Below are 19,415 nucleotides of genomic sequence, written 5' to 3'. Positions count from 1 at the left end.
TCTACATTTACCAATTAAAATTCTTACTTATAGAATTTATTTATTTTGGCATTACGGGTTTCCTATATTAGATTTATTTATTAATATTAACATAACAATTTTAAAATAACAAACATTAAAAAAAGCCAAGTGAAAAGAGTTTTTACAGATTGATACGGCCATACCATTATTTATTTTTGTAGTGAAAGCTTCTTTAGCGGCGTTGGATAAAAAATCTTAAACTCGCGTCAGGACACGTGGCCTGATCGAAAAAGCGTAAGACGGATGTTTTTTTTTTGCCCTTATATTCCATGCGTAAGACCATTCCAATATATCAAACATGCTGAACGTTAATAATCAAGTTTTCACTTCTGCCGGCACTCCCGGAATGCAACCCGTCTTTTTTTTTGTATACTCTTCAGGTTTCTGCAAATGAATTAAACAATTTAAAGTAGTCTCACAGTAATAAGAAATATTCAATTGAAACGATACGCCCCTGTCTGGTCGGAAGGCATCTGTTTATACAATTATCAGCTAAGAGGCGAGTCAGTGGCGCATGCTGTTCTTCCTAAATGAGTCCTTCATGAACGATATTCATCTGGACTCATAATATAACGACAAAGCAAGAACCCGGATTAGTCTTCATCTAACATCCTAACAAGTAATACGTGTGTTTTCATTTAAAAACGTCTTAATTTCAAAATAAGATTAAAACTTAATATGGAAGGTTTCTACCAATACAGTGAAAATTGGGACCAATTATATACAAAGCAGTATGCACAGTGTCGAAATACTGATCCGGTCCCGAAACAAAGGTACCAAGCAAACGCCCGTGAGCGAGATCGTACACAAAAGTTAGTATCTATATATTTATTTTATTTAATAAAAATTTTAGCCTTTATTTCTTATATTAAAATAGGTAGTCTAGTAGCTAGACTTAAAATTACAGAAAATGTAGGTAAACGCAAATCCTATCCTATTATTATTATAAATGTGAAAGTTTGTATGGATGTATGGATGTTTGTTACTCTTTCACGCAAAAACTACTGAACCGATTACAATGAATTTTAGCATACATATAGAGGGTAACTTGGATTAACACATAGGATAGGTTTTATCCCGGAAATCCCACGGGAACGGGAACTATGCGGGTTTATCTTTGAAAATGCGGGCGAAAGCTAGTTAAATATAATTTGAGAAAAATCTAATTAAGATTTCAAATCTATGGTATTAAAAGAGCTTTCTACTCGCGGCAACGCCCACGAAAGGAAAAGATAGAGTGCCGGGATTTTCTGGTATAGTTTAATAACTATCCTAAGTCCTTTCCCGGGTGTTAAACTTTATCTGTACATTACATTCAAATAGGTCAAGTAGTAAGTCAAAGGAAAATATAGAGTACCGGGATTTTTTCGCATAGTTTCAGGAATTCAAATTGTATTTACTTATGACTAAGTTATGTAATTTTTATTGGGTAAGCAAATTAATCAAAGTCAACTTAAATCGCCTGTTCATTATTCAAATATTAGAATATTATCTAGCTATAAATATGCAGCAAATTTACTTTTAGTTTATGAATTGTCTCTACCAATAATAACCTTACAATGAATATGCATAATTTATAGGTACCTTTTAATATTTCGTATTTCCATGCTATCAAAAATTTGTAATAGGGTATTGCAAATTTCTATACTTCACATTATTATCACAATATATGAATTTCCAAGCAGCGTAAACATGGCTTTCAACGCGCTGCGCCTGCTCATCCCAACGGAGCCCCCAGACAGAAAACTGAGCAAAATTGAGATCCTTCGACTTGCTGGCAGCTATATTACACACCTTGATAACCAATTATACACAGGTAATAATAACTCACTTGTTTTACTTTTATTCCATTTAGATAATTATCACTCAGAACTAGCCCAAAAGTTCTAGCTCTAAGATTCTAAGTCCCCTTTACCTTACCTTCTATTTAAGTAAAATTTGAGAACAAAAAAGATGAAAATATTAACTGATTCTGATATAACTGTATTTTTGGGTAATGTGTTTTTTTGGATGTAATTTTTTTATTAGACTAATTAACATTGCAGTGAGCAATATGCACTAGTGTCGTGTGTAGCCAACTTAAGCTTTCATAAATGTTAGTAAAGGTAGAAAATTTTTTAGGAGACATGGAAAGACCATGTTTACGAAATAACGACTATGAACACAAAAATACGTCTTTGTGTACCTTTTGTTGGTCTACTGTGAAAAAAGAAGTAAGTGACTCATTATTTTTATTTGCATAGCGTAACGGGCCATGCATGTTAATAAATATTCATACATGTATTTCTTAATAAGGTCTTAGATATCAGTGACAATCTAGTTGTGTTTTTATTAATAAACTCTGTAGTTTAGCCACAGTGTAAGTACTTTCGTAATTATGTATAATTAAATGTGAAATAAGCTGAAGGCTTGTCACCTTAGGGTAAAAGGCGTAATGATCGTTTTTACATAATCTAAACGGGTGATATTGCTACTAAACCTATGTGAATATAATTATCTAGTCGGTATGGACACGTCATAATATGTAGATCGTACATGATTATAATAAATATTATAATTTACACATATATCTACTTTCTACATTCTAAATTAACCGTATCTAAATAATTATGTCGTACTAATTTGAAGCCATTAATTTATTACATATCTGACTGACATTTCATAATCAGAGAAAGTGATTGATTTATCTTTTTTTTCAGAAATCTTCAACTATGATGCCAAATGGATTCAATGGAACATTGTAACTAAGTTTATTAACAACAAATATTATGTACCAATAAAAACTAGTCTTGCTCTATGATAAGGGAATAAGGTATATACAATATTAAAATAATATAATATTAAAATATACAATATTAAAATAATACTACTTACTTATATTTAATTATAAATGTATAAATTATTTAATTGAGCAAAATATAATATAATCTTGAATTAATAACACGCCGTTGATGAATTAAATTCAAATTAAAAGTTATTCTAGTCTCCTTTTTTTCAATGTAACGTTAAATAACCCAGTGAAGTGAAACATTTGGAGAGCTTCCTTCCTTTTAATAGTTAATTCATTGTTTTTTGATATTTTCAACATACACAATAACTTTCAGGATTTATCATTCTGAAGTAATAAGAAGCATTTACTTGAATAAATGTAATTAATTAAGAGCGTATAGATAGGTATATTAATAATAATAAAAACTATTATTTGAATTTATGACTCAATAAAGAATTCTATTATATTTATTTATTTTACTTAAATTATTCCCAATTGACTGCTCGCCCGTATTTTTAACATTTTAAATGCTTTTATGAAAAAGGTGTTGCTACATTTTTCTTCCTTCTCATAGAAAGTGTTTTGGGCATATAAACTACCTACAAAAAACAACGTCATGGATGCATAAGAATAACAGGTAATGTAAAAATTAATAATTTAAAAATTAAAAATACACCCAGGTGGAGCCCAGTTGAGATATATTAGATATTTGAGATACTCGTATTTGTAGAAACATGAAAACGAGGGTATCATAAATAAAACAATATGATATGGCACCATTTCTTTATTTTATTGTAGGTCTGTTTTAAGCACATTTCAAAGAAAGATTATCAAAATGTCAAGAGACATCACAACCAGTTTTTTAAAAGGTGGTAAAGTTAATCTAGGATAGGTTTTGTGGCAGTGGACCTATTAAAAACTAATAAGTACAATAATTGTAGCGTAGCAATTATGTTTTAAAATATATAACAACAAATGTTAATACAAAATCTAATATAAATACTAAGTTCTATTTACAATTTATCCTAAAACTATTTAATTTTTTGTTAAATTTGTCTCGAGTATATTGGAAATTTTAGAATTTTCAAGTCCAAAAAGTGTTTTAACTATGTACTACATTCCGATATCTAGAATATTGATTCAATGAGTTAGATATTTTTAATTTCGTTACAAATAAACTGACATAATATTATAAGGAAAATCGATATCGTATTTTGCCACATTGAAAAATCATAAGTATTTTAATAGCTTAAAAATAAGTACCTAGGTGTGCAGAAATTTATTTCATTACAATGTGTATTTAAACCATTTTAAAAATACAGCTTGAACAATATATTCAACAAAACTAAAATTGATAAATAAAAATAAGTAGCAACAAGTAAGTGGAACAATATAAGTAGTTCATTATTAAGTGTAAGAAAAATACAACATCATGGTTTTTACAAACCTACAAATCATTATAAAATTCCTAATTAAATTTGACTAGTAAAAAATCTAGTCAACTTGTCCTTATGCTAAAATTTCATAAATAATAAGGCAAGTATTATTTACAGAATAATACATATTCATTTATATAAACAATCATAGAAAATCTTCTCATTACACTTAAGAAATGCAAAATAAAAACAATAGTTAAATCTCTCATACAAGAGCCTTGTAACAACAATAAAACGCCGTTTCCAGAACATTTCGTACTTACACACATATAATCCTCTACGAAGACATCACAGTCAAATGATATTAAATATACCTACCTATAAAACCTTTTCTTTTATAAATTTAACACTATTACGCAAGTTTCACTACGTCCATTCTTCGTTTTGTATGGATAAAATACAGCAACATAGCACCGGCTGTTATATTCATCTTTAATTTTAAGTAAGAGTTAAGTCAATTTTAAAAATACACTTACTCAAATGTATGTTACTTTACTGTTATACTGTCCTAGATGTTGCTAATATCTAATCCATACAAAGACATCTGCATTGTATCATACAAAACTTTCTATTTACACTGTTTTACACATAATTATCTGACAACCGGCTATCGAATACTGTTCCTGTCTCGACCAATAAACGGACTAGATTCGTGGTTATTCTTCTCCAGGTTACCAGATAACGTAGGGTCTGGCCGACTTCGTTTGAAGAATCCGAGTTTCCAAAGCGCTATTATGAGAAGTATGAGAACTATAAGGCCTACTATAATTGAGACAATTATAACCCACAATGGTACTTCTGAAGGCTCGCTTATCTTCAAGTCTGGATACGCAACAGTTTCGACCTAGAAAATAAAATTAAAATAATGATAGTCATTGGGGTATTATTAAAATGCGATATATATTGATCGATTATCGGTACCGATTAGCTATATTGAATGAGTGCAAGGCTATGTCCAAATAACATATTTTAACCATAGGTCAGATTTATTTTGTCTGTTCTGTGATTCAATACAAATCAAATGCGAGAACACCTGCACAACGAGAGAATTTTTAAACATAATATTATATTTCAAAACCTTGATGCTGAATGCTTATGCGCTAAGACAATATTAAGCTCATAAATAAAATACCAGCAGTCGCGTGTATGTTAATCGGGATGGCCCTTTATAATTTATTACTTTGATTAATAACGTCAACAACAACACGATGCACATCTAGATCTATTTATAAAATATGTAATAATCATTTGCTAAGCCGATTAAGACACGTGTATTAATTTAAGTATGAACATTTACCGTCGCAGTATCATCGTGGCGCTTATTCTGATGGATGTTATAATGTTCTGGAATATGAATGAACGCAGTAGAAGCGATGTTGACATGGCTAACTCGTGGGTAGTCTTCCACCAAGGTAGAATTCCAAAGCCGGGCTTTTACTGTGATGGTACTTGCTTGCATTCGTCCCAATCTGTATATTACACATTGGAATTGAATGCATTTGGCTGTTTTCTTTTGGCAGTTCTGAAAGAATAAATTTCATTATTATTAATGAATAACAAAATTTTTCTTATCTATTCATAAATAAGCAAAATTATTATTTATCATGCCTTACCATGTTGACAACGTGCTTTCTCTGACCATCCTTATCCGTATAAGCTTCAGCTTTAACGATATCGCTTTCCCTCTTTTTCCTTATTTTGTTTTCGGCACCACTTCTAAATTCAACTGCTTTCTTAAGCGTAGAGTTATGTTCTTTCTCACTAGAGGTGGCACTCAATTTTCCAGCACTTAAAAATGGATCCATTTCCAAATTTTCCAGATATGGTTCAAAAGATCCAGGTCGAGTTGTGAGTTTCAGAGGATTGATTTCACTTCCATAAATTATAAAACATTCGCCGTTACTTTGATCTAAAAATAAATAACGAATTATAAAAGTAAATAAAGAATCTTTAAGTTTGAATTGAAAACGTAAACCTAATTACACAAAGAATCTTTAAGTTTGAATTGAAAACGACTAACAACTTTAGTAGGTTATTATACAAAATTGCCAAAGTTATGGAAATTTCTATGACGTCGATACCTTAAGTAAAAATAAATACAATTGGGAAAATATTATAAAACAAATGATAAAAGAGAATCAACTAACCAGCCTCTCCATCAACAGTAGGCACGTCTTCAGGATAGAGCAACCATTTTCCCTGGTCACTGTCAGATGCCACTTGATGAGGCCACGATATTACTACTTGCAGGGATGATACACGCCACGGTCCTTCGTTGAATACCTGTAAGTTTGTTTAAAACATAGAATATCAATTTCCTTAATGATGGCAAATGGATGTAGCAAAAACTTATTAACAGCTCTCTTCTAAGTGTGGTGGTATAGCAATTCGTTATATATAGCGAAAATGGTATTTATTAAAGATCGAATGAAAAATCTAACCTGATATGTATGTATAACTCTGGTTCCTATATCATCAAAGTAGGTCATAGCTGATTCTCCTTTTACTTCCCCACCGTAAAATACTTGTTCAGGTCGTGCAGCTCTGAAAGAGAAATAAAATGAGATCACTCAATGAAATCACTGAACAAACTCATGAATTTTGTTTGAAAACATTCCACTGTTTAATGAAAACGTATTGCTTCTATTCCAGGATTGTATATGTACCACACGAAAATGTATTCAACCAATCCTAAAATACTTAACAAAATTATTTCATCGATTATCATTGAACATAATCGGTTTGGCGACTTATTTTGCATAAACACTTACCCTTTTATTAAAAGCTCGGCGTTCTTAATCACTAATGCTTCAATTTGTACTGGTTTCTTTCCAGGGTGTAGTTCTTTAGAAGTAGAGTTAGCCCAAATTGAGAAGACGACGGACGGCTCGTTGTCTTCCAAAGCCCTGGCATCAAATCTTATTGTTATGGGCACTGAGCCATCTGCTTGTTTCTTAAACGGGTTTTCGAGGAGGCAAGATACTGTTGTTTTGTTCACGCTTGTACATATCATGTGCTTACCCTAAAATTGAAAAAAAAAAAATATAACCTTTATCATACATAATCGCTTAATTATACGAAAAATTGCTGTTTGTGATGTAATCATCATCACTATCTGCTTGTTTTGGAGGAAATAAAATTAATAAATCTCTTTACTTTTATTTTGCGCTACTTTTCTTTAAATGAGTATCCCAAATAGAAAAATAAAAGAACCAATGATGCGGATGAGTGTTAGTTTCTAAATGTATACTTACACTTATATTAGCAGCGATATAATGCAAGCTTGCATGATGCTGTACAAATAGTTGTGCCTCATACGCGGACTCTCCATAATTATCCACTGAAATAGATAACTTAATTTCCTCTTCCTGACCCAATGTAAGAGCATACGATTTTCCATCTTCAGCTGTGAACATAATTTAAAAGGAATTTTTAAAAAATAATTATAGGCATTTGGCAGCTAATATTGAAAAAAAAATTAACTGGTGGGGCTTTGAAATATTTTTCAGCGCCATCTATCGGTATCAACATATTTATCTCACTCACACAAAAAAGTTTTATGGTGTAAACAGAGATGGCGCCATCTCTGTTTAAAGTTGAAATCTTTTATACATACAATTTTAGGTCAATTAATTTTAATATACATACTTTTGGGAAGTTGCAAGACAGGGTCCACAACGAGATCGCTAACACAGATGCCATCCAGACCACAATCATTCAGGAAGTTAGCACTGAACGCCGTTGTCGCTGTTGCGTTTAGTACTGGGTAATCATCAATGTTTGGCAGTTCACCACTACTTGAGTATTGGGGATCTATGTGAACTATTTTGTATGTCACTTGGAACTGAAATAAATTGGGAAAGATGTTTATTAAAAAAACTATCCATTATTCGATTTAAATGGAGATGTCTCTCTAATGAGAACATGTTCAATATGTTTGCAATTATGTGTATGTATTAAAATACTCACTTTAATTGGCGTTTGTATATCTCTCGTATTATTTTTCAGATAAACAATATGTTCCCTACAATGTTCTTCGTCTTTTCCTAGTTGAATTGTTTTATTAACAATATTCGATTTTTCAGAATCGAAGAAAACTCTGGAATATTTTCTTCCACCAGGAAAAGTTTCTGCTTCTACGACGTAATTAAGTTCATGTACATTGCTATGACTAGATCTCACTAAGGATTTGATTATACAACATGCTTGGAAATGAAAACACGTGTAGTTCGATTTTGGGTCTTTTTCACACCCCTGTATCGTTGGGTCAATGTTTATAATTGTATTCGTTGGCCTTATCGATGTCTTGATATCTATAATTGGCTTGGTTCGAATGAAAGCCACACTGCTCTGTAAATAGAAAAAAAAAATTATATTGTAATAAATTAAAGGTTTCGGACGTCTCATGAAAAATTGTTTAAAAATAGCTTTTACTTACATTTTCATATGCGCCAACCAGAAGATCCGGATAGCCGTTAGAATCTAGATCTGTGCCACCTGATAACGAATAGCCAAATGTTTTCATTACTATTGGCAACGACTCCGCTTTTATAATCTGATCAGGTTTAGCTTTAAGCCCAGTCTTTCTATCCCCCATATGAATGTATACTACACCATTCCCTTCATAGGGGCTGCCGATAGCTATATCCTCGCACCCGTCTTTGTTTAGGTCTCCTGTGTTTGCTATTGCTATTCCGAATTGTGATTCTGATTTTCCCGTCAGTTTGAGACTGTATTCTTGAGGTAAATTGTGGTTTTTGTTGAGATACAGATATACAGCCCCGCCTGCATCACGTGAAAAGTAAAATGGTGCACCCACTAGAAGGTCTGGTAGACTGAAAATATAAAAAAACAATAAAAATGTTACTCTATATTGTAATGCCAAATTATTTTGTTTTAAATTATGATTAAGATTATAATCGAACACTTATTTTAAACGCAAAGTGAAAAAGATTTTATGATAAATTCATCATTGTTAGTTTTTAAAAGTACATACCCATCCCCATTTACATCAGCTGAAGATACTTCATAACCGAAGCTGGAGCCAAATTGTTCGCCGTTTAGCAATAGAGTAAAGTTAAGGATATCCACGTCTGTTCTCGTCCAATCATCTATGACTCGTTTACTGAAGATAACAACCTGACCGGTGCCATGTGCTCTCGGTGCTCCTGCAGCATATGAAGGTTCCTTGCCGAAGAAGCTGGCGCCTGATACCGACATACCTAAAATAAGAAGATAATTGATTTGAAGATAATGGGTAACTGTAAATTATTTTGACAAAGTTGGTAATAATACGCAAACGATAAAAAATGTCTCTTAAATGTAAATGTACAATTTAGTTTCTTATGAAAATAATACCTTGTAGGTATAAAAACTTGTTTCGAAACAATGCCAACTATAACTATTGTAGTCCCTCTTTTATTGCTTTAAAATATCAGAGTTATTGCAATGAAACCTTGAGGTATTGAGTAGCTTTAATACTCCTTACCGAGATAGCTATATTTTTCGACTGGACTCGCTCCATCCTCCACTGGAGCCATATAAACAACGTGATCACGTTCGATCAGATCATCATTCGTGTCCTGACTAAATATAGTTCCTCTCCAAGTGTAAGGTCCGGGACTGCCTAGTACTAGAGTATCATCTTCTAACAGTGAACTACTCGTTCCCACTTGACAAAAACCAAATTCTTCGTGCTCTCTGGAAATAATATGTATGGAAATTATAGAAAAACCAGAAGCATTATAAAATGTTAAAATATTAAAAATATTTGTATCTATGGCTCATAACGATAGAAGAATACTAAATATTTTAATTTAAATACTGTTTACATTCTAAGAGGATAACAATCCAGACCAGACTTGGATCTTGTTATTTCCTTCGCTACAAGATTAAGGGTACATTTAGACGTTGGTCTCAAAAGGAGCTTGTTAAAACAAAATTTATGATATCATAGCTTGGATTTGATTATACCTTTGCACGGACCGGCCTCGACATGGCTCCCATACATCGACTAATTGAAGGTCGTTGCTTAGTGTGTAGCAAAGACCTTGTCCAAATTGAGACTCTCCGGACTTTCGGATGTACCTGAAATTATGATGAAAATTATAATAATGTTATTCGTGTTACCAGTTTCTACTACGGATAAAGGGTTAAAGTAAGGAATTTTACGTACCTGTGTGCACAAACGACAGCCTTCTTTCCTGGTCCCTGACTCCGAACTGATACGCCAAGCCATTGCCCATCTTTGATCTCATCAGGATGCGGCCCAGACAGGTGGATTGAGTCCAGAGCTATATGAATATCTTATTATAATATTGCAAAATAGAATGATGCAAATGCATTTAACAAGTAGAAGCGAATATCCGTATATAGTTCTGTATATCATAAACTAAAGCCATTTCATTAACATAAGGATTAGTAGTTTCACAAATAAAATCAATTGCTAGATTAGAAACAATATACTCATGTTTTATATGGTATACAACTAAAAGTTAAAGTCCTGTGGTTGGCATATAGAAGAACACCAATTAAATTTAAGAAAGGTTATCACTCCGATATGATCAATTAAATTGCAATCCGAACGTTGAGCTTTATTATTTAAACAATGTAAATTCCTAACAAAACCATAGTACTTTAACCTTTAGCAAAAATTACACCAGCAAAATACAAAATAAATTCAACCCAAACAAATTAATTGAACACAAGGTAATAAAAACAGATAATAAAATCCTTCTATGCTCGATATTTCATTCGAGGTAAAAGCAACAATCAGTAGTTAAAAATGAAATACATTACTCATTGCTTATACTTAATAGAATAACTGAAACAATCCCATAAACAAGACCAAGAATGTGAATACCTCGGCAAATGCAAAGCATTGCAACCAGGCGTGTATGATGCAATATAGGAATATCAGATAAACATGTGGCAAATATCAAAAACGTTGCAAAGAAATAGGAAGTAGGTGTTTTGCGTGTCATGTTGCACAGATATCGTGCGAATGCGATCAACTAACGGTTCTCGTCGAATACAGATAAACATGCATCCAATTTTTCGTAACTTCGATAAGCGAAAAATAAACATTTCTCTCAAAACCTGAAATGAATACAACGTGAAGATACGGCGTGATCTAGATGCAATCAACTCAATCGTGTGGTCTCAGGTTAATTTATACTGATAACTACTTTATGTTAATTTTGAGCAATACTGATATTAATTTAATCGATGGCCGATTCGTTAATTCACCCAAGACACCAATTATGTTTAATTCGAAGTAAGTACTGATTACGGTTACTCTAAATGTAATTACAATTAGTTTAATCGGCCTCGTATTGCGTATGGACTTGTTAGACGACATCTACCAGAAATATAGTGGTTTTGCACGATTATTTGCGGTGCAAACTTAGTCCTATACCTCGTTGTTAATTCTATAACCGATCACCTTGTAAGTCTAAGTTATGTGTTACGCGAGTACTACGCCGCCAATGCAAATTAAACTTATTTGAAAAAAGTCTAACAAAACTTTTTTAAATAAGATTTGTTTAAACAAAACATCTACTGATTAAAAAAAAACTAAGCAAACTAATGTTTACGCCTAGTTAAGTTTTGTATGCAGTATTCATTATTTCCATTAAATTGGGTGCTGTGCAAGCGTTGTGAGTGGGTGCTCTTGAAAGCCGTTAGTGCTGATTCATCGTATGCAATTTGGGAGTTATTTCCATTTTACTTTCCACCTTTGACTATTAATAGAAATAATACCCAAGTAGTAACAATAATTGTGTGCAAAGTCATTCTTATTAGTGAGCTGCATGCGTTTTACATTATCTGGAACATAGCAATCGACGATTAGTATAGTAAAAGTATAACAGCGAATTAGTCGGTATTAGTTTAGGAGCGAATGATTTAAGTAAAGGATATTGAGACCACAGCTCACTTACTCGTGTTTATCTTGCCGTACTTCGCTGTTTGGGGCACCACCGACAAAAGATAACAGTTTAGTTAAAATATATTGACAATCTTACAATAGAGCTCCAGGTATTACGATTTTTTCTGTTGTTCTTTATGACGAGGTTAAGTTTTTGAATTCCTCGTTAAATAGGCTGTAGGCTGGTATCTAACGCTTCATATTGTTGAGAAAACTCTACAAGAGCATGGTGAGAAGCTAATGCAGCTTTTTGACGCAGGACTGGTGGTGCTGCTCCTACATAATTGTACCTCTAATTTAATTCACTAATTGTGATCTATTTCTACTGTGTCACTAATTAAATTGTATGCAACATGTGCATCTAAATACTACACTATTATACAATTCTGTGATTATGTCTAAGCATAAATAATTTAATACCTACACCTACGTCTGAATAAAACTAACTCCCAAAGTTAAACTTATCTTTATTGCAACGGATAGTGATATTAAGAGACAGAATCTACGAGTCGTAAAAGAAAGTTTTATGAAAGTATGTACTTGATAAGTTGTAAGATAATAATATAAGATAACGTTTTAATCGCTATGCATTTATATTTTCTTTGCATATTTGATAATATTTAACAGTTTTTCCATATAAAAAAAATTGTGAGGCAATTTTTGACTATTCCTAATTCTACAATGTTCCAAGGAAAAATGGTTTTGTGTTTGTGGTATATTTTTAACAACCGTTTGAATTAAAAAAAAAATATAAGTTGAATACTATCACCAAATTACCATATTATGTTATATGATAAACCACCATGTCTGTCAAGATTTTCAGTGTGTACTCACTTCTTTTTCCATCAGTTACAATTTGTTCGCAGTCTCGTAAGGACGTACTGAGTCGACATTTCCATAAAGCTCCGGACTTCGTCGTGTTTGGCTGAAGGTTTTGACCCAGCGGCGCTCCTACGAGAAGCCTAAAACAGAAGAAAAATAAACATTAAATACGTAGGTATCACAGCTACAATGTCCATGATTTCAATTTTAATTAAAAAACAAGCCTGTTACATTCTTCAATAATATATTTTTATCCGTATAACACAGCCTGTATCTGTAATGATACGATGTGTACGATAACGTGCTACAATAAATAACAATGCCCTTCTCTTTTGTCATAATTGTGAAATGCTAATTTGAAAACATAAACTATATCCATATTTATATTCCGAGGTAGTGCGGTGAACAGTAACCCCACAAAGAAAAGCGTATTACACAATGTTGATAAGGTCTATCACTTAATTAAGTAGATACGTGTTAATTAAAGTACAGTAATTTATCGATTTATTCCATTCTAATACCAAAAACGAATACCACTGGTATTTGTTTCAACTCATATTTTTTTTCTATTCCGAACCGATACCATTGTTTAAACTAATACCAAAACAAGTTCAAAGATATAAGGTACAGTCAGTAAAAATGCTTTGTATGTAAATATAAGACCTTTAATTGAAAAAAAAAAAAAACAGATAACTCCAAAAAAATCAAATTTTGTTAGCAAACGTCTTGTTCAATGATAAAATATCACTTAAATAATCAACTTTAATATAATTTTAGTTCCTCTCTATAGGTACCTGTATAATATTTTTTTTGCAAAAACATCAAACAGGAAGAATTTACTTACAATCTAAAAATTACAAAATATCTCAAAAAATTAACTCTTAATTTATAATATTGAAATTTATCTGACATAGTTATTATTCACATTAGACACATCATATTAGACATGTACGTTATTATCCACGTCTACCTATCTCATAACAACTATGTCAGGTAAATTTTTAACAAAAATAAATCACTTTTTATCTAACAATTGTAAAGTTTTAAGTTTTAAATTTGGAAAGTTTTAAGCATTATATTACGATTACATAAAAATATTGAAAAACAAATTTACTTTGATTAGGTTTGACTGCGCTGACTGTACCAAATTCAAGTTGTTGGTATTCGTTCGTACATTAAATTAAATTATTTAAAAAGTGGTATCCGTTCGGAATAGAAAAAAATATGAGTTGAAACAAATACCAGTGGTATTAGTTTTTGGTATTAGAATGGAATAAATCAATTTATCGACTTTGAGGTTCATATTTGGGTTCGGTCCAAGAAAATTGTAGGTTTATTATAGAAAGTTTTGAAACAATGTTGGCGCAAGAAATTGCTAAACGAAACATTTATTGCCATACGTAGGTGTAGGCATGTTTCACCAAATGATAACAATAACCCCTTACCGCATACAAAGCCATATATGGACGACGAAGTTCAAGAATTTTTTATAGGCTAACTATAAACAATATCTAAAAAAACTACCTTACATCTTAAACAGCATTTCATCGAGAATTGGAATGTAATTAATTTATACAGTGTAAATGTTATCCATCAGATATATTATAGATTTAGTCTAGCGCGTGCGACGGTTTGGGTGCGCGGAAAAAACCGTGATTTTCAAATTAAGATTTCAATATCAAAAAGGTGAGTAAAGCCATGAAAAAAAATATTACTTCATTCTTTAGTCTTTCTAAAATACGGTAAAACATTTGGTTTGGTTGTTTTTTTGCTTTAATCATGTTTTTTTGTACTTTTCCAAATCTGTCATATTTGGCTTCACATGCATTCCGTCCAAAATATATTATGTCATATGTGGCTTGTTATGCATTCAAGGATACTTTTACTGATTGTTCCAGTATCGATTCCTGGACACTTTTATCTCACTGCTAAGCATGTAAATATATCATCATCAATAAATACAGACACATGGTATATGCCACTGTATGATTTTTAATTAGCCGTTTCAGAGCAAATGCGAAAGTCAGGGAAAGCTCTTATTACCAAAAGACGTGGTCGTCTCTCAAAAACTTAGGAACATCGGCATCTCTGGAGTCTCCTCAGTATTCCTGACTCGCCAATTGCCCAAAAAAGCTACGAAAAACTCCTGCAAGACATCTAGATTTTCACTTTGATTCTGTACGATCTGATGGGATTAGTCATTACCCAATTTGGAAGAAGAACACCCGTCAGCTATGCATATATTGTTCCAATTTCGTTCCTTCATGTTATGTGAAAAATATAACGTGTTTTTATGTTATAATGACAAACGTAAATGTTTTAAGCAATTTCAATTGTATAAGTTGGCTGTGATTCTGGGTGTTATTTAGGTATCCATATAAAGTACTAACATTTCGCCCGCGGCCTCACCCGCACTTTCAAAGAAAACCCCGCATAGTTCCCGTTCCCGTAGGATTTCCGGGATAAAACCTATCCTATGTGTTAGTCCAAGTTACCCTCTATATTATGTGTGCTAAATTTCATTAAAGTCGGTTCAGTAATATTTGTGTGAAAGAGTAACAAACAAACACATACACATACATCCACCCTCACAAACTTTCGCATTTATAATATTAGTAGGAAAGGATTTATGTAAAATATATGTAGTATATCAGTTGACTTAGCATTCAGGATACAAGCCTAAGTTTAGTTTGGGGCTTAGCAACCATGTGTGTGAAATTAGTACGGAATATAATTTTATTTTATTAATTAGACACTTTTTTCTAATTGCATACGAAGCCATATATGACAGAAAAAATATAACGAACACTGCATACGAGTCCATATATGGCGCCGTTTCATATTTTCTATAATATAAGTAAATAATTTTTTTTCTCAATTTGATCTTATAATGTAAGGTCTAATAAACACTTTTTTGCAAAAAAATAATTTTTATTTCATCTCCTTAATAATTCATGCAATAAGGGGATAATTAAATACATTCTAACCTTATACCAAAGACGTAGGTATATAATATTAAACGTATCTGCGTATAGATAAGTAAAATTACCTAATAAAGACATTACTGTTCACTTCCTATAATTAGAAACCCACACAAAACCATTAGATAATTCACGAGAAAGTCAAATGGTCAAATCACTTTGTTCTATTTTGTTTGTAACAAAAACTATTCATCATGACGTAGCGAATCGATTACAGAGCGCATTCGATCACTCGATATGAAGCAAACCCGCATTCAATTTAACATTGGTTATGCTCAGAGGGCCCTATGATTGTACGACTATCTACTGACTCCATGCATTTAAATGGCCATAAATCACTATCCACTATATAACACACCCTATAATCCTCAGTTAACCGAGCTTCTAGTAATTACATTGATATTAATTACAGCACTAATACATAATCGAATAAAACGTAGTCTATTAAAATCGATTTTGTAATGCACGTTACGAGATATGCCGGAATTAAAATTATCATGCCACTATTGTTCTTGATCTTAGTATACTGAATAAATAATATTCAGAATATTACACCCACATGGCAAAGTTCGTTGAACTGTCGTTATACAGGAATACGTTAAAAGCACGGAGATACAATTAAGCCCTCATTGTTTTGGCTGATGTTACGAGTTGCGACATCGCGTTATCTAAATATATTTAAGCGCCCGTGAAAGCGAATGCCCTAAATTTGACATAAAACAAATGACCGACGTCGGCGTTAGCTTTGGGCGGGTAAGATTGACGTTTAATTTTCAAAACTGCAAAACGCATCGGTCAAGCCCTCATATCCAATTTAGAATACAAAGGGTTCATTAGGACCTTCGTGCTTCGCGCCCACATGGTGATGATCGATTTGGCCCCCATAATTATATTCGCCTACGTTCAACAATCGCGTGGAACTGTAAAAGGATATTAAATTACGTGAATAAAATGTCTTTCTGGAACTCTATCCTTCCATTAAGTAGTGAAAGGTAAACATCTCGTCTATAAAAGACCGCTCCTACGTGGTGTAGTGTATCGCAGCACTGGGTGTGCCTGGTTCCCCACACAGCGATAAATTCCCATCAAAACGACATCCATTCTCAACGGTGTTTGATAGCAGTGACATACTGCAATGATAAAACTAACTGTGTGTGCTGGAAACAAATGCAATACTAAAAGGTAAACTGTCTCTATATTATCCCCAAAAAGTTGTATTAAAAGTTCATTCGTTTATTTACTGCGCTTTTTTACAGTATCAATTTAATTCTTTCAAGCCTAGTGTAGAAGAACATAGCTTAGAGTAGTAATATTTTACGAAAAATTATAAATATTTATAGAATCCACGTTTTAGCCTTCTATCAATTACATAAGAGACAAAGAGGTAAGATAACATTCTCTAGCAATCAAACAGGTATTTAATTATTCAACTACGAAAAATATTTTACATACTCAGTATTCTTAAAAGTACGCAAATGATATCCAAAAGTAAACTATCAAGCTCATTATATGTAAATAACGCGTACGAGCGGTGGCGAAGTGACGAGCGTCGCCGGTGGTCCGCGGTCCGCAAACACCAACCATTGTGGATTGTCCAAACCAACGTCCAAACTTTATTGCCACACCGCGGAACGGCCTGACAACTTCCCGAATTGAGCCGCGAGCGGTATGTAATGAATGAATGTCATTTATATCTTTTAGTTACGAGAACTTTTGGAATTTAAAACAAAAAGCTCTTCTCATTGTTTTGTTGTAAATTGAAATAACTAGAGCTTTGATTATGCTTTAGGTATAATTACATTTTATGTCAATTTTTTTTAAAAATTCGTTTCACGCTGTATCTCCAAAAATCAAGACTCAATTTGGATACGACTAATGGTATGGATTCCACGAAACAATAACAGGCACGAGTGTTCTATATAGAGAACAGTACTACCACACAAAGACCCCAAAAAAATAATTAATTCACACTGAATAAATAAATGCGGCCGTATATTACTGAATATTTAAATAACTTCCAGTAATCAAACATTGAGCGAAGTTTAATAATTTGATGAGATCGTAAAATGTTAAACATTTAATTTAAGACGTAGGAATTGCAATTTGATTTACCATGAGAATGTTTGTGCGAGATGCTTCGTGTGTGGCACAAATTGTATGGAATGAGTACGATGGTTTGAAATTTTATTTTCCTCTTTCTATTTTAATGGTTTAATAAATGGACTACAGCAATCCAGAAATAATTGAAGGCACCCATTTTGTACGAAACATAGTCCGTGGAAAGTTTTCTGCTATTTACTGGTATTTGATAGAGTAGGTAGGTACATGAAATAAAATAAATACCTAAGAAGGTAATTCACACATTGTAAGCAAAATCCAGTTATTTTTAAACATTATCATTGCGACGTGGCATGTTAGAGCATAAGTACATAATATTAGTAGTCACGAGTTGGAAGTCAGAATACACATTACATTATATTTGATAAACTTCATCGTTGCACACAAAAGAAGTTAAAGTCAATGACGTATCATATTTAAAGGCTTTCTAATCATAAACCATGACTTTCCCTACCTTTGACAAACTGACTGTTCATGAGACGTCTCAATTAAGCTTGACCATAATTATTTGAATTACACGCTAAATTATGACTGGTCATGCCACGCGTTAACATATTATGTTGGGAGGAACCATGTTCATTGGTACTTTATCAGAACAATACAAATGTATGGGAACACAGATACAAGAAAGCCTTCAGGCTACAATCATTATATATCATCGTCTGTGACATTTAGATTTATTAGCCGTCTTTAAGATTAAGTAGGTTTACTAATGCTCGCAAATCTCCATTAAATGTTTTGTTTATGTATCATATGTAACATATTATGTACTTATCCATAATGTGACTTAAGAAGGCCGGAATATTTTAATTTTTTTCTAAAAATCCTCTTGGACTCTTATGGTAGGACTTTTAAAAGGTCAATAGATTAGGCGATCGAACATTGTACATGTCACGAATTCTTAAGATTTTAATTAGCAAAGATATATCTTATGCAAAACATGTTAACGATGCGGAATACCATAAACCCCGGCATAGACAATTTCGCGGAGCATAATCGACAAATCGTTACTTTCGCAGCATCCTATAACCGTAAAGTACAAACAGGGCCGTGTTATCCGCCGCGATCTCTCATTAGCGCGAGATAGCCTCGTGACTTGCCCACGTCCCCTCTGTTACCCGCTACGTATTGAAGGAGTTATGTTTTGTTTTGTATTACTGCGGATTATACTTACATTTTAATAATAAAAAAAATAATATAAGAAGAAACGAGGTATTTATTCGAAACTTCTAGTTTTTGGACGATGTAGAGTTGTGTAGTACCTATATGTGGTGTTGGTTCTTATGTTAAATTATGTATTTCAATGAATCAAGCAATTCAGGTAATTTCCTATGACTAAC

General features: G+C 32.5%; 2 protein-coding genes across 4 annotated transcripts in view; one reads left to right on the top strand and one right to left on the bottom strand.

Moving 5' to 3' along the window:
* The first annotated feature begins 488 nt into the window (after window positions 1-488).
* On the top strand, window positions 489-3,193 carry LOC149903448 (transcription factor 15-like). 2 transcript variants are annotated; one of them, XM_090109112.1, is made up of 4 exons: window positions 489-833; window positions 1,707-1,837; window positions 2,143-2,234; window positions 2,721-3,193. In XM_090109112.1, the coding sequence occupies exons 1-4, from the start codon at window positions 700-702 to the stop codon at window positions 2,763-2,765; spliced, it is 402 nt and encodes a 133-aa protein (XP_089965238.1). In that variant the 5' UTR covers window positions 489-699; the 3' UTR covers window positions 2,766-3,193. The 2 variants fall into 2 exon arrangements, with proteins under 2 accessions (XP_089965238.1, XP_089965237.1); XM_090109111.1 differs by having other exon boundaries at window positions 1,704-1,837.
* A 367-nt stretch (window positions 3,194-3,560) lies between these two features.
* Window positions 3,561-19,415, bottom strand: part of LOC149903447 (integrin alpha-PS1-like) — a 64,951-nt gene continuing 49,096 nt past the window's right edge. The window contains exons 2-17 of one of the 2 annotated variants that reach the window (XM_090108363.1): window positions 12,989-13,116; window positions 12,168-12,191; window positions 10,403-10,520; window positions 10,201-10,314; window positions 9,716-9,927; window positions 9,224-9,449; window positions 8,666-9,062; window positions 8,197-8,577; window positions 7,876-8,071; window positions 7,482-7,633; window positions 6,999-7,249; window positions 6,669-6,771; window positions 6,375-6,510; window positions 5,841-6,136; window positions 5,525-5,749; window positions 3,561-5,071 (exon numbers count right to left, since the gene is read on the bottom strand). In XM_090108363.1, coding sequence (XP_089964489.1) covers window positions 4,835-5,071; window positions 5,525-5,749; window positions 5,841-6,136; window positions 6,375-6,510; window positions 6,669-6,771; window positions 6,999-7,249; window positions 7,482-7,633; window positions 7,876-8,071; window positions 8,197-8,577; window positions 8,666-9,062; window positions 9,224-9,449; window positions 9,716-9,927; window positions 10,201-10,314; window positions 10,403-10,520; window positions 12,168-12,191; window positions 12,989-13,116 — 3,196 coding nt within the window. In that variant the 3' untranslated portion in view covers window positions 3,561-4,834. The remainder of the gene's footprint in view (window positions 5,072-5,524; window positions 5,750-5,840; window positions 6,137-6,374; window positions 6,511-6,668; window positions 6,772-6,998; window positions 7,250-7,481; window positions 7,634-7,875; window positions 8,072-8,196; window positions 8,578-8,665; window positions 9,063-9,223; window positions 9,450-9,715; window positions 9,928-10,200; window positions 10,315-10,402; window positions 10,521-12,167; window positions 12,192-12,988; window positions 13,117-19,415) is intronic. The other variant, XM_090108364.1, reaches the window with a different exon arrangement.

Source organism: Colias eurytheme, chromosome 13, assembly GCF_061535395.1.
Source record: "Colias eurytheme isolate Ceu_HAF_F1 chromosome 13, ilColEury1 Martin Lab GWU primary, whole genome shotgun sequence".
Lineage (NCBI taxonomy): Eukaryota > Metazoa > Arthropoda > Insecta > Lepidoptera > Pieridae > Colias > Colias eurytheme.
This window is presented reverse-complemented; position numbering and strand designations above follow the sequence as displayed.